Source organism: Panulirus ornatus, chromosome 58 (genome assembly GCF_036320965.1).
Source record: "Panulirus ornatus isolate Po-2019 chromosome 58, ASM3632096v1, whole genome shotgun sequence".
Lineage (NCBI taxonomy): Eukaryota > Metazoa > Arthropoda > Malacostraca > Decapoda > Palinuridae > Panulirus > Panulirus ornatus.
Genome location: NC_092281.1, coordinates 11,008,163 through 11,023,806, shown reverse-complemented (window position 1 = coordinate 11,023,806; position 15,644 = coordinate 11,008,163). Strand labels below are relative to the sequence as shown.

The 15,644-nt window shown below is 38.6% G+C and overlaps 1 protein-coding gene across 4 annotated transcripts in view; it reads right to left on the bottom strand.

The window, feature by feature from the left end:
* LOC139766935 (glutamate [NMDA] receptor subunit 1-like) overlaps nucleotides 1–15,644 on the bottom strand; it is a 90,092-nt gene that overhangs the window by 34,783 nt on the left and 39,665 nt on the right. For 2 of the 4 annotated variants that reach the window (XM_071695995.1, XM_071695997.1), the window contains exons 3-7: nucleotides 7,045–7,213; nucleotides 5,342–5,464; nucleotides 4,499–4,627; nucleotides 3,491–3,679; nucleotides 1,407–1,507 (exon numbers count right to left, since the gene is read on the bottom strand). In XM_071695995.1, the coding sequence (XP_071552096.1) occupies nucleotides 1,407–1,507; nucleotides 3,491–3,679; nucleotides 4,499–4,627; nucleotides 5,342–5,464; nucleotides 7,045–7,200 (698 nt within the window). In that variant the 5' untranslated portion in view covers nucleotides 7,201–7,213. The remainder of the gene's footprint in view (nucleotides 1–1,406; nucleotides 1,508–3,490; nucleotides 3,680–4,498; nucleotides 4,628–5,341; nucleotides 5,465–7,044; nucleotides 7,214–15,644) is intronic. The other 2 variants (XM_071695996.1, XM_071695998.1) reach the window with 1 other exon arrangement.

The window sequence follows — 15,644 nt, the reverse complement described above, 5'->3', positions numbered from 1 at the left end:
TAAGAGATTCAGTTCCATCAGGATTTAACTATACAGAAGCAGTTCAGTGCATTTCCAACAAGGGAACATCCCAGTCTCTTCCAAAGGACACCTAGGACAAGATACTCTTGTTAGCACAGTCTTCCAGTGTCAGTTAAGTTCCTTTCGGCATTTTGCAACTAGTGAGTAGATGTTCTGCCCAGGTCCAAGTCCCTCTTTGTGTAATCCCTTAGGGCAGGCAGCCTTTGAATGAAACTCACTCCAAGTGTTTCATCTACGGTAGACGTTCTCACAAAGTTAATGCTTTCTTACCAGTGCAAATATTTCCAAAGAATGACCTTTGAACCCATGACACAGACATCTTGTCTGTCATACATAGCCAATGGGACAACCTCCTCTCCTTTCTTCCAACAAACTAATGTTCATAATTTCTTTTAAATGCTAGATTCTTCCTTGGATTCTTTGACCTTTTTTCATTGTAAGGAGGGCCTAAGACTAGGATACCCTTTTTCTGTTGTTACCAAAACCCAGTCTCATCCATTCCACTGTCACACCTGCTGACCACCACAGGTTGAAATCCTCAGTCCCAGGCATTAGAAGCATGGAATTTCTCCTCCAGTATGGGAACCTTGTTGCCAAAAACCTTCCTTGCTGTACAAAATCATTCATAACCTATCAATATCAGTCAGTCTAGAGTGTCTTCCAAGATGCTTAAGAAACAAATCCAGCAGTGTCTATATGAGAGGGGACATGCCCTTACTGCCATGTGACTATTTCATAACCAGATAAAAGCTATGATACCATAGCCTTCTGCTAACCTGCATTAAAGGAGCTCTTTTCAGTTGGATGTGGAACTGACTTTAGTAGTCCCACAACCGACAAACTACCACATTCCTTCTTCCCTCAACAGCCCCAAGCTCCAGCTTTGACATCTACTTTGTCCCTGAGGAGGATACTAGATCTTATACAAACTAATAACTCCATATCTTATTTTTTTGCTGAAGGCTTACTCAATGCATCTTAGTTTCTCACTGCTCGTGCCTCAGGATGGAAAGCGAGTGTGATTCATGCCACATACATTCACAAGAACTCTCCTCAACATTCATCTAAAGCTAAACATCATTGTTTCTGGCTAGAGAGAAGGAAACATCCACAACAGTCCAGCAGACATCTGGAGACCCTGTGTGGTTTCCACAACAGACTACACTGGAGATGATCTTTGCATCTCTTTTACCTTCAGAAATAATTCCACTCAACAAACTTCAAATGATATTACATGTTAGTGCATAGTGCTACCCCTACAGAACAGATGTAGCCAATTTTTCACATACTCTCTAAGAGATCAATAAGCTATGACAAAAAATAAAATATTTTAAACTGGAATAAAAAAAAAAATTGAACAGGGAATATCTTTGCTAACAACTTACTTGGCATAGAGAAGGATGACCCGAGCTGATGCCTCCCTCATCTCCTTGAGCTTGTCCACAAAAGAATTAAGGCCCGGCTCAAACTCGATTACATTCTCCATCTGACAAGACATTCAGAGTCTTATGTACATAAAGATATCCATACATAAACATGGTGCAAATACAGGGAAGACAAAGACTGTGACTAATATGTTTCTAACTAATATGCACACAATGTGCATGATGGGTGGTCTAGGTCAAGGCTGTAGGGAGGGATTGTCAGACCATATGGTAGTAACATGTTGGTTAGCCTTCTGCTGTAGATAGTAAAAGAGCTCAACTTCCAAGAGAAGTTAAATGAATAGGAGTGAGAATCAGGAGCAATACAAGGAGAGGTAGAGGTAATATTGAGGTTAATATTGCATAATTAGAGGTTACCATGGATATGCACAGCAGTGAGTGTATAGGTTGTGGAAACTGGTACAGCATGGTGGAGAGATGAATGAAGAAAGTTGGAGATAGAAAAAGAAGTTTGATAGAGAAGCTAAACCTGGCAGAAAATAGCGATGAATTGAGGGCAAAGATAGTAGAATGTATATTCCTTAAGAGAAATTCTAAAAGAGGATGATGCACTTGAAAAAATAAAAAAGCAAATGAGGATCTCAACAAAAAAAAAGAGCATTTAAAACAAAGCAACAAACTATTCCAGAAGGAGTTAACTAACAGTAGGTGAGAGGTATGTATGAGGTGCAGGAGTGTATTACAAAAATCTGGAAGAATGATAGTGACAAAGGATGAAGTTTGTAAAAGGTGGAGGAAGTATCTTAAAGAAATGACTGTAAATGAAAGTGAAAGAGATGTGTCTAACAGCACACAAGGATCAAAGATAAGAAAAGAGAGGAACAAATATATGGCATTACAAAGGAAGAAATACGAGTAGCAATGAAACTCATAAAGAGAAAAGCTGAGGATATAGTCAGAGTGATGACTGAGATGGTGAGAAGTGGTGAAACTGCTGTAGAGTGGTGCTGGAAAAGTATACAGAAGCATGAAATAGTGGCCATGTGCCTGATGATGCAATAACTGTTCCAGTGTATAAAGGAAAAGGGAGGAAAACTGATTATAAAATCAGATTAATAAGTCTCCTTCGCACAATTATCAAGGTGTACGTTTGAATAGTAAAAGACTATGTAAAAAGATCAATGAACCCTTCATTGCAGAACAAGGTGGCTTTGAGAGGAGACAGGATCTGCAAACCAGTATTTCATAATTTAGATAAGTATTAGATTTAGAAAAGGCATACAAGAAAGTAAACAGGATACCTCTCTGAGAATTTTGAACTTGATGTGGTGTGCACGGAAGATTTTAGAATATCATATAGAGCTTCAGTAAAGTAAGCAGTGTATGTGTGGAAGTAAGTAATAGTATGAATAAGTGGCTAAAGATATTGTGGAAGTCCTTCAAGATAGTGTGATGTCACCATAGATGTTTGATGCTTTTATTAATTGGCCATTACGTGAGGAGAGAGTGAGGTTAGGTGAGTGTGGTGTTAAAATTAACTAACAAGAAACAAAATAATTGTAACAGTTGATGTATACAGATGAAGCAGTACTATTAGCTGGTTCCACAAGGTATGCAGGATGAGGAGGATTAAAGGGTGCTATAACAAAAGAAAAAAGACTTAAAAGTCTTTACATTTTGCATGGTGAGGAACTGGATGATGTGGATAAGTCTAGAGATCTTGGAGGTAAGATTAGCTAGGGTGAGAGTGGGATGCTGACAGTAGTCATGAAGGAAAGAAAAATTGGAAGAAAGATGACAGCCTTGGTGAACAGAAAGGAATCTACACACAAATCTTGTGCAAGAAGACTGTATGAGTGAGTTCTTGTCCTAACTCAGATACATGAATGGAACACCTATGATTCCATTGGCCAGAAGAGGTCAAAATGAAAATCCCAACCACAAACAAATCAAACAGCCTTCACTTGGAATCACTCAGCATTCCTCTCTTCTTGCTCGCATACATGTCTTACTTTCTTGATAAAAACTCTTCACCTAACATATACAAACTCTTCAACTAACTGACCTGTACTCCAATCTCTCACCTTGATGTCCTTATCATCCTCATGACTCTGTGCCTGGTTCTGGAAGCGTGTGAGGAGAGCGCGGCCGTCGGTGTCTGAAGAATGAACAAAGACAACTTGTGTGTACTGAAAGGTCTTGAGAAGTTCTACCCATACGTCCGCTTGGTGACTGTACGGCGGTACCGTTCGCAGAAATGAGACGTGGATGTTCTGTGGATAAACATGGAATATGAAGTCTGCAAATGTTCATAAAGCATTACATCAATGGTTCGTTGTTTAATACAATATCAACCGAGATATAATACATTCTGCATGTACTCCACAAGAAGCGTTTCTTTTTTTTCTGTCTCTTTTATCTCATTACAAGAATATTGTAAGGTTCCCCTTAATGTGTGGTCCACGTACTTGACTGAAGTTCATCCCATGTTCTTTTCTGACATGTTTATTTACTTGTTTATTCTTCTACTGCACAAGGGATTACCTGCTTCACTTGCATGGGAACATAAGTATATAGAATATTTTCCCATGAAGATTCTGAACATACTGTTTATCTAAAATCTGAGCAAAATCAAATATATTGGACTTCGTAATTCTCTTTAGCTTAAAAATTCTTAAAGTTTAATCATAAAAACAGATGATAAAAACATTACTTCCCAAACAAGAATACATGAATCAGCTGTAAGGGAACCACCATGAACCATGTTCTTGTGCCTCAGTCGTCTGGTTATCTACAAGTCTCTAGTTACTTATTCCCAGCGTCGCCCCAAAGCCCATCTTGCCTACACCCGTCGTTCTCATAGTGTCCTCAAGATGGCGCGCAGTAGCGGTGTTTATACGTGTAGTTCACGTTAACAGAGTGCAGCCACCAGGCAACGGTAGGGTGAATTACACATGTAAGTACCAGTACTGTGCGCCATGTGGAAGGGAACGATGAGAAATACGAGAGTCGGGTAAGAACGTCATTGGAACGACGCTCAGTTATGCGTCGCTATTTCTGGAGTAGAGGTACAGCAGGAGGTAATTAGTAACCTTATCGGAGAAGGCGGAGTCCCTGGAGGAGATGCCGATGACGGGGATGTGGTAGAAGCCGCTGGTGTAGGAGACTGCGGCGGGGGACAGGTCGCCATTGAGGGGGTGAGAGACAACCACAGCATACACCTGTAACCGGAAGTGGAGCACCAGGGGGTCAGTCTTCACATCCCACATTGCTACACCAACAAACTCATGATCGTAAGGGTAAAAAAAAATTAGTTGTCCCAAAACTTTGAGACTGATAATTACTCAAGAAAAAATGAAATCCATCTATATATATATATATATATATATATATATATATATATATATATATATATATATATATATATATATATATATATACGTGGTGAAGTAAGGACCACAGGCAATTTGAATATAAATATTTTGGCACCACCTAATTAAAGAAGAAATACGCTTTGTAAGGACTGATATCTTAATAAACTATCAGATTAAGAGAGAGAGAGAGAGAGAGAGAGAGAGAGAGAGAGAGAGAGAGAGAGAGAGAGAGAGAGAGAGAGAGAGAGAGAGAGAATCACAGATAAAACATCTAGACAAGACCTTAGGCACTCTTGGCATCAAAAATGCCTAGGGAGATAACAGCCTGCCCTTTTCCACTGTACACGGACATCATAGGGCAGGATCTCATGAGAAAAGGAAGAGTAGGGACTTGACATGCATTTCTGTGACAGAAAAGGGTACTTGTGGGCAGGGGAGGGATGGGAGGCGATTGAGGACACAGCCACACAGTTCACTTCATCATGTGTCCTTGAGAGGGTGTAACTCGCTACTCTGGGAGGGTGTAGTAACTTACGGCTGTGAAAGACTCTAGTAACTCACCGATCTGGAGATAAGTTGTTTGCAGACCTCAAGAGCCGTACGGATGGGGTTGGAGTCCATAAGCATTGTGACGTCGCTGAACTTGGTGTCAGGGTCCACGTAGGATCTGTTATTGATGTGCTGCTGGCAGGACGGGAGAACAACTGTTGAAGCTGGGCCTTGTGGTGCCAGGATCGGAACCCTCCTCACTACTCTCTACAACACTTCGAACTATAAACTCGCCTAACCAAGCTGATCCGTGCATCCGCCAGTGCGCCAAACACATCCATACATCCTTTACTCTCAGACCAAATGATGTCAATTGTTTGAATTTCTGGATCATTTTGCAAAGTGTAATTTCTGAAAAAATAACCTTAGGAATTCTCATACCACCAAGGAAACATGTATTCAGTCCCATCTACCCAAAAGCCTCCATCTTCAATCTTTAGGCCTTCATACTGATACAATACTGTATCATGGAGTGAGGCAAGCGGTATATAAGTGATGTGAAACCTATAACATACTAAGAAATATGACACCTACAACATACTGACTTCAGATACTTAGATTATTCCAAGTAATACGAAACAGAATATATTAGCTTACGCAATGTGAAACTTATGATACACTAAGTACTATGACACCTAGAACAAAATTACTTTGACACTCAGAACACAAGTATTATGACACCTAGAACACCCTGACTTAAAACCCCTAGTGTTTATCAACTTAAGTAATATGAAACAGAATATACTAACTTAAGTAATGTGCCACCTACATTATACTAACGTAAGTAACATGACACCTAGACTATGAATATCCATCAGTGCATGGCTACCTATGCCTTTATATGGTTTCTAGCGTTTAATTGTAAAACAAGAGCCTACGTTAGGTCGTGGCCGGTGTATTACCAGAGAACTCGGGGGACCAAGCTCAGACCAGGCAGCTCGTCCACAGCCAACCCCCATCAGTTCATGCTTGTTCCCCTTTAAGCTTGGCTGATAAATGCATACTTAACGAACTTTGATATATATATATATATATATATATATATATATATATATATATATATATATATATATATATATATATATATATCAGGGCTTCTTTGTAAGAAAGTGTCCTGGTGTTACGTAGGACCTTTTCCCAGAGGCTCCCGCAGCTCAAGGCTGCGCCACTTCCGGTAGCAGGGAAACGTGGACTCCTCTAGAGGTACAAGTTCTCTGAAGAGACTGTGCTCCCCTTACGTGACTTTTCACTCGCGGTATAACCTTGAGCAGGCAGAGGCCGGTAAGTCATATATATATATATATATATATATATATATATATATATATATATATATATATATATATATATATATTGGAATGCGAGTACTTATCAGCTTACAACTGAAACTTTACATTGGAAGTTATACATGATTATACATCATGTAAAAGAACCACCGCACTGCCACATAACAGATGATTCAATAAGGAATATGAGTCACTGTTTTGCTCAAAGACTTTACAAATTTGCTTTGGTTACTGTGGCGACAGAGAGTGTCCGAGGGATTTGGCTGTGCACCGACGCCTTTGCACCAGAACGAAGGCTCGAGGTTCTTAAGGAATGATGAAAATCTCTGGCCGCCGTTTGTAGTTGCTAAAACACAAATTAATCTCAAGGGGAGAGTATATGCGAGGGAAGAGCCTGGTGGGTTCCTCCTGCCTCTCTGGTCTACTTACCTCTATGGTCTCCTTGAAGTGGGCGTCGGAGGCCTTGTCGGAGAGGATGCCGCCGATTCTGAAGCTCTCGATGCTAGGCTTGCCCTGAGGGGGCGAGCTAAGTACACAGCCCAGCGTGGCCGCTACCACCACCGCTGCCCCCGCCACCCACCCCATCACCTCATTCCTCCTGCAAACACAGAAACATGGGTTTAATCCTGCAGTCTCCGACCCATATAGGCATCGTAGAGACAGACACTCACCTCAGTATCAATAACATTTGAGTTATTTCTGCAACTGCAGGTTCCTAACATATCCAGAGATGATATATAAAAGTATATCATCTCATTTCTGTTGTAAATCATAAACATAATTACTTATGGTTACGTTTTACTGACATCACAAATGTTTGGTTAGTGCCTTCCGTCTATCACCTGCCAACGTCATATTCGGCAGTCAAAACCAATATTCGAAACAGGATCACATGAAGATTAGCCCCAACGTATTTCTAAGCTAAATTAAGCTAGGTTGAGAGTTGGAGGGGGGGGGGGGGTCAAACCTAACTTAGTTAAGAAAAACGTTGGGGGTGAAGTTTAAAGTAATCATTGATATATTTTATTTTTGTTCATGAACATATCCAGATGTTCAAGATAATTCAAAGACCACACGTACTTCATGTATGTGGCTGGGCCTTGACCTGACGACTACACACAAGTTCCCCTAAGCGGTGGCTCATGATGGTGCCACACACCACTATACTCAATTCCCCTGGAGTGACTCGCCCTCCACATCATCGATTGTTACCATCGTCACCGATAGCTGGAAGGTGCTTATAGATCAACACAGGAGGTATGGAAGGTAGCCTAGCCAACCAACGACATATATCCACAAGTTGCCCCTCCCCACCAACACTGTATCTGGCAAATGCTTATCGCTAAAGACTCATCAAATTATCTAATCGCCTCTCTTGTTCGCACCATATAACTGAAGGACTTAAAATCTTACTTGTGTGTGTGTGTGTGTGTGTGTGGATGTTACTACCTGTGTACATATGGGGCCTCGCCTCCTATCCTTGCTTTTTTGACCACACAGGGTTTATTGAGTTTTCCAGTGGAAGTCTCATTTACTTCCTCTTGGCTTAGCTTAATCCAATAGTCCACAACTCTATTGCTGAAGAAATAATACTCCCTCACGTCCCTCAGTACATTTCCACACGTCCCTCCGTACATTCCTCTCCCCTAACTTCCAGATGTGGCTTCTTGTTCTGGAAACTCTTGAAGCATCAACGTAATGCTTTATGTGAATGTCGTCATGGCTTCCTGCATCTCTAATACTTTCTGCCTCCAAAGGGTGCAGATCGAAGGCTTCCCTCCTCTTTCCATTGCTCATTCACTTAGGTCTGGTATCATTCTTGTGGCAATGAACTGGACTCTTCTAGATTATCACAGTAATTATATGAGAATCATTAGATTATCACAGTAATTATATGAGAATCATTAGATTATCACAGTAATTATATGAGAATCATTAGATTATCACAGTAATTATATGAGAATCATTAGATTATCACAGTAATTATATGAGAATCATTAGATTATCACAGTAATTATATGAGAATCATTAGATTATCACAGTAATTATATGAGAATCATTAGATTATCACAGTAATTATATGAGAATCATTAGATTATCACAGTAATTATATGAGAATCATTAGATTATCACAGTAATTATATGAGAATCATTAGATTATCACAGTAATTATATGAGAATCATTAGATTATCACAGTAATTATATGAGAATCATTAGATTATCACAGTAATTATATGAGAATCATTAGATTATCACAGTAATTATATGAGAATCATTAGATTATCACAGTAATTATATGAGAATCATTAGATTATCACAGTAATTATATGAGAATCATTAGATTATCACAGTAATTATATGAGAATCATTAGATTATCACAGTAATTATATGAGAATCATTAGATTATCACAGTAATTATATGAGAATCATTAGATTATCACAGTAATTATATGAGAATCATTAGATTATCACAGTAATTATATGAGAATCATTAGATTATCACAGTAATTATATGAGAATCATTAGATTATCACAGTAATTATATGAGAATCATTAGATTATCACAGTAATTATATGAGAATCATTAGATTATCACAGTAATTATATGAGAATCATTAGATTATCACAGTAATTATATGAGAATCATTAGATTATCACAGTAATTATATGAGAATCATTAGATTATCACAGTAATTATATGAGAATCATTAGATTATCACAGTAATTATATGAGAATCATTAGATTATCACAGTAATTATATGAGAATCATTAGATTATCACAGTAATTATATGAGAATCATTAGATTATCACAGTAATTATATGAGAATCATTAGATTATCACAGTAATTATATGAGAATCATTAGATTATCACAGTAATTATATGAGAATCATTAGATTATCACAGTAATTATATGAGAATCATTAGATTATCACAGTAATTATATGAGAATCATTAGATTATCACAGTAATTATATGAGAATCATTAGATTATCACAGTAATTATATGAGAATCATTAGATTATCACAGTAATTATATGAGAATCATTAGATTATCACAGTAATTATATGAGAATCATTAGATTATCACAGTAATTATATGAGAATCATTAGATTATCACAGTAATTATATGAGAATCATTAGATTATCACAGTAATTATATGAGAATCATTAGATTATCACAGTAATTATATGAGAATCATTAGATTATCACAGTAATTATATGAGAATCATTAGATTATCACAGTAATTATATGAGAATCATTAGATTATCACAGTAATTATATGAGAATCATTAGATTATCACAGTAATTATATGAGAATCATTAGATTATCACAGTAATTATATGAGAATCATTAGATTATCACAGTAATTATATGAGAATCATTAGATTATCACAGTAATTATATGAGAATCATTAGATTATCACAGTAATTATATGAGAATCATTAGATTATCACAGTAATTATATGAGAATCATTAGATTATCACAGTAATTATATGAGAATCATTAGATTATCACAGTAATTATATGAGAATCATTAGATTATCACAGTAATTATATGAGAATCATTAGATTATCACAGTAATTATATGAGAATCATTAGATTATCACAGTAATTATATGAGAATCATTAGATTATCACAGTAATTATATGAGAATCATTAGATTATCACAGTAATTATATGAGAATCATTAGATTATCACAGTAATTATATGAGAATCATTAGATTATCACAGTAATTATATGAGAATCATTAGATTATCACAGTAATTATATGAGAATCATTAGATTATCACAGTAATTATATGAGAATCATTAGATTATCACAGTAATTATATGAGAATCATTAGATTATCACAGTAATTATATGAGAATCATTAGATTATCACAGTAATTATATGAGAATCATTAGATTATCACAGTAATTATATGAGAATCATTAGATTATCACAGTAATTATATGAGAATCATTAGATTATCACAGTAATTATATGAGAATCATTAGATTATCACAGTAATTATATGAGAATCATTAGATTATCACAGTAATTATATGAGAATCATTAGATTATCACAGTAATTATATGAGAATCATTAGATTATCACAGTAATTATATGAGAATCATTAGATTATCACAGTAATTATATGAGAATCATTAGATTATCACAGTAATTATATGAGAATCATTAGATTATCACAGTAATTATATGAGAATCATTAGATTATCACAGTAATTATATGAGAATCATTAGATTATCACAGTAATTATATGAGAATCATTAGATTATCACAGTAATTATATGAGAATCATTAGATTATCACAGTAATTATATGAGAATCATTAGATTATCACAGTAATTATATGAGAATCATTAGATTATCACAGTAATTATATGAGAATCATTAGATTATCACAGTAATTATATGAGAATCATTAGATTATCACAGTAATTATATGAGAATCATTAGATTATCACAGTAATTATATGAGAATCATTAGATTATCACAGTAATTATATGAGAATCATTAGATTATCACAGTAATTATATGAGAATCATTAGATTATCACAGTAATTATATGAGAATCATTAGATTATCACAGTAATTATATGAGAATCATTAGATTATCACAGTAATTATATGAGAATCATTAGATTATCACAGTAATTATATGAGAATCATTAGATTATCACAGTAATTATATGAGAATCATTAGATTATCACAGTAATTATATGAGAATCATTAGATTATCACAGTAATTATATGAGAATCATTAGATTATCACAGTAATTATATGAGAATCATTAGATTATCACAGTAATTATATGAGAATCATTAGATTATCACAGTAATTATATGAGAATCATTAGATTATCACAGTAATTATATGAGAATCATTAGATTATCACAGTAATTATATGAGAATCATTAGATTATCACAGTAATTATATGAGAATCATTAGATTATCACAGTAATTATATGAGAATCATTAGATTATCACAGTAATTATATGAGAATCATTAGATTATCACAGTAATTATATGAGAATCATTAGATTATCACAGTAATTATATGAGAATCATTAGATTATCACAGTAATTATATGAGAATCATTAGATTATCACAGTAATTATATGAGAATCATTAGATTATCACAGTAATTATATGAGAATCATTAGATTATCACAGTAATTATATGAGAATCATTAGATTATCACAGTAATTATATGAGAATCATTAGATTATCACAGTAATTATATGAGAATCATTAGATTATCACAGTAATTATATGAGAATCATTAGATTATCACAGTAATTATATGAGAATCATTAGATTATCACAGTAATTATATGAGAATCATTAGATTATCACAGTAATTATATGAGAATCATTAGATTATCACAGTAATCATATGAGAATCATTAGATTATCACAGTAATTATATGAGAATCATTAGATTATCACAGTAATTATATGAGAATCATTAGATTATCACAGTAATTATATGAGAATCATTAGATTATCACAGTAATTATATGAGAATCATTAGATTATCACAGTAATTATATGAGAATCATTCACTGTTTGGCAACTACACTGGAACACTCATCAGTTTCAACGCCTCACTGGGATACTGTCAACTGTGGCAACATTGTAAACTCTGCAACATTTTGATCTACGTCAACAGCAGGACTGTGGCAACACTTAAGACTGGACTACTAACGGCTGTGGCATCACTGTATTATGAAACACCTGACAGCTGTAGCAACACTGCAGACTGTGACATCATCGAGGACAAGCAACAATCCACTGTCGCAACGCTGTAGAGTGGAACACAAACGAGTAAGGCAACACTGTAGACCTTAGTAATACTGTAGAATGACAACACTGGCCACTGGCAACACTTGGGATTTGGAAAACTATCTTGAGGACAGTAAAACTGGGGATGGCAACATAGTGTGATATGACCTTACAGCATGGCAAGTGTACACTGGGTCACACTAGGTGACTGTGAACCAGTACTGGTCACATTAGGTCACTGTGACCCAGTTCTGGTCACACCAAGGGAGTGTGGCTCCCTCTGCCAGCGTCCCCTGCAGGGCCAACACTTGGCTAGGGCTACGGTCACCTAGAGTGACAGGCAACATAGCCAGGTAACCCCTCCCTTCCCCCCACCCGGCGGCCGTCAAGAAGCGGAGGTAAGGAGCGGTGAGCGGGAGGTGGTGGTGGGGTGGGGTGTGTGTGTACCCTCCTGGGAAGGGCGGTGGGGTGGGAGAAGAGGGAGGTAGTACTAACAGCATCAACGACCCGCTTCCGGGGTGACGACTCCTCTTCCCCTCTTATACCCCCGCCTCCCCACACACACACACACACACACCGCACCAGCACGTTACTCCCTCGACCCTGGGAGGTAGACTACTCCACATGACCCCGAGAGGTACCTCGACGGACTGTGGCACACCACGGGTACCTCGACGGAGGACTGTGGCACACCAGGGGTACCTCGACGTAGGACTGTGGCACACCACGGGTACCTCGACGTAGGACTGTGGCACACCACGGGTACCTCGACGGAGGACTGTGGCACACCACGGGTACCTCGACGGAGGACTGTGGCACACCAGGGGTACCTCGACGTAGGACTGTGGCACACCACGGGTACCTTGACGTAGGACTGTGGCACACCACGGGTACCTCGACGGAGGACTGTGGCACACCACGGGTACCTCGACGGAGGACTGTGGCACACCACGGGTACCTCGACGTAGGACTGTGGCACACCAGGGGTACCTCGACGTAGGACTGTGGCACACCAGGGGTACCTCGACGGAGGACTGTGGTACACCAGGGGTACCTCGACGGAGGACTGTGGCACACCAGGGGTACCTCGACGGAGGACTGTGGTACACCACGGGTACCTCGACGGAGGACTGTGGCACACCACGGGTACCTCGACGGAGGACTGTGGCACACCACGGGTACCACGACGGAGGACTGTGGCACACCACGGGTACCACGACGGAGGACTGTGGCACACCAGGGGGAGGGTTGGGGGTAGGGCGAAGGGGGAAGTCAGATAAGAGGAGGCAGGACCTGCGCCTGCAGGCGACAGCGAGATAAGGCAACTTGTCCCGGCCAGAGACAAAGTTTGCCACTCCCGCCGGTACTGGGCGGAGTGACTGACGTGGGGCACCACTACTGGTGATGCGAGGGGGACGGGGGGTACTGCAGGTGACGTGTGGCTGACGATTGTGACGTGTGAGTGAACACTGGTGACGTGGATATGACACCGATGACGTGTGAGTGAACACTGGTGACGTGTGAGGTGACACTGGTAGCATTTCAATATGGAAAAGATTTTACCACACGAGCTCTACTTCCTTCTCGTAGCAGACATGAACATCTCTCAGTCACACACACACACACACACACACACACACACACACACACACACAGCACAGACCAGACCCAGCCCCCGTTCTCACCTGCTCAGGAATATTTTACGTAACAGCCACAAGGAGATCATTCCCATGTTTGATTTCAGATGTGGCTCCACGAAATATACTTTCTTACGGCAGATCTCTTCCTCACCAATAGGTGTCTTTTATATACCCATCTCCTCATTAATGATTGCCAGCTGAACTCACTCACTCAGTTAGTAAATTCCTTTACCAACGATCCTTTATTGATGAATTACTATGACAGTATCCTGCACCACTCTGTTGATAGTTGAGTATAAATATCTTGTTCACAGATGAAGCTTAGACATGTAGCAGAATGTGGCACTGCTGTTCCTCAACAAAGACATACAGAAATCCTGAGGGCAACTGATTTAAGGACTGGATCACTGTCCTGTGCGTCTGCATCCAGTCTGTGGACGTGTCTTGTTTTTGAAAGTTATCATTATCATCATATTATCATTATTATCATTATCATCATTATTATTATTAAGTACGACCCGACCCTTGGCACATTATACAAACGACCTTCACCCATAAGTACCACAGGAACGACCTATCCCCTGAGGCAGTAGGGGTTTTAATTTCTTATTTTCTTTTATTGATTTTTGTAGTGCCCTAAGGACTGAGCTGTCCACCTCAACCACGTAATTCTATCGAGATAAAACCGAATTCTCATTGTCACTTCCATTCAGAGCAACTTGTTTCTAAGATAATCTGCCACGTTAACAGTGCTCTCTCTCTCTCTCTCTCTCTCTCTCTCTCTCTCTCTCTCTCTCTCTCTCTCTCTCTCTCGGACCTGAACCTTTTAATAGGCGAGAGAAAAATAGTATGAACCTCTCTTGTCGACAGGCAAGGGTGATGAAACCTTCACAGCCGACAGATACTCTGAACGTTTCGTATGCAGATGAAGGTTCTGAACCTCTTATACTCAACAGATGAAGGTTCTGAACCTCTCATACACAACAGATGAAGGATCTGAACACCATACGCAATAGATGATATGTGAACCTTTCAGAAACAATAGGTGATGGATCCGAACCTCTCATTCACAACAGATGAAGGATCTGAACCTTCCAATCGCAAGACATAATGGATCTAAACCTTTCATTCGCAACAGACGAAGAATCTGAATCATTCATAATTAAAAGTTGAAGGATTTGAACATTTCATGACAACAGATGAAATGATCTGGCCTTTTCATATTCGATAAATGAAGGTTCTGAAACTTTCATGTTCAACAGATCCAAACCTTTTCCACTCGAGGGATGTCGGATTTGAACCTTTTATACTCGATGGATGTAGGATCTGAACCTCTTGTACTCGTTATAATGTAGGATCAGAACCTCTGGTACTCGTATGGAAAGGAGTAACATGTTCGTCAAAGTGTTTCGTGAAACAGGTCACAGATTAGAAGAGGTTCGACCGCTGAGAGAGAGAGAGAGAGAGAGAGAGAGAGAGAGAGAGAGAGAGAGAGAGAGAGAGAGAGAGAGAGAGAGAGAGAGAGAGAAGGGTAACAATGGCACAAGGGGGGAGGGGGAGCTTTTCGGGGGC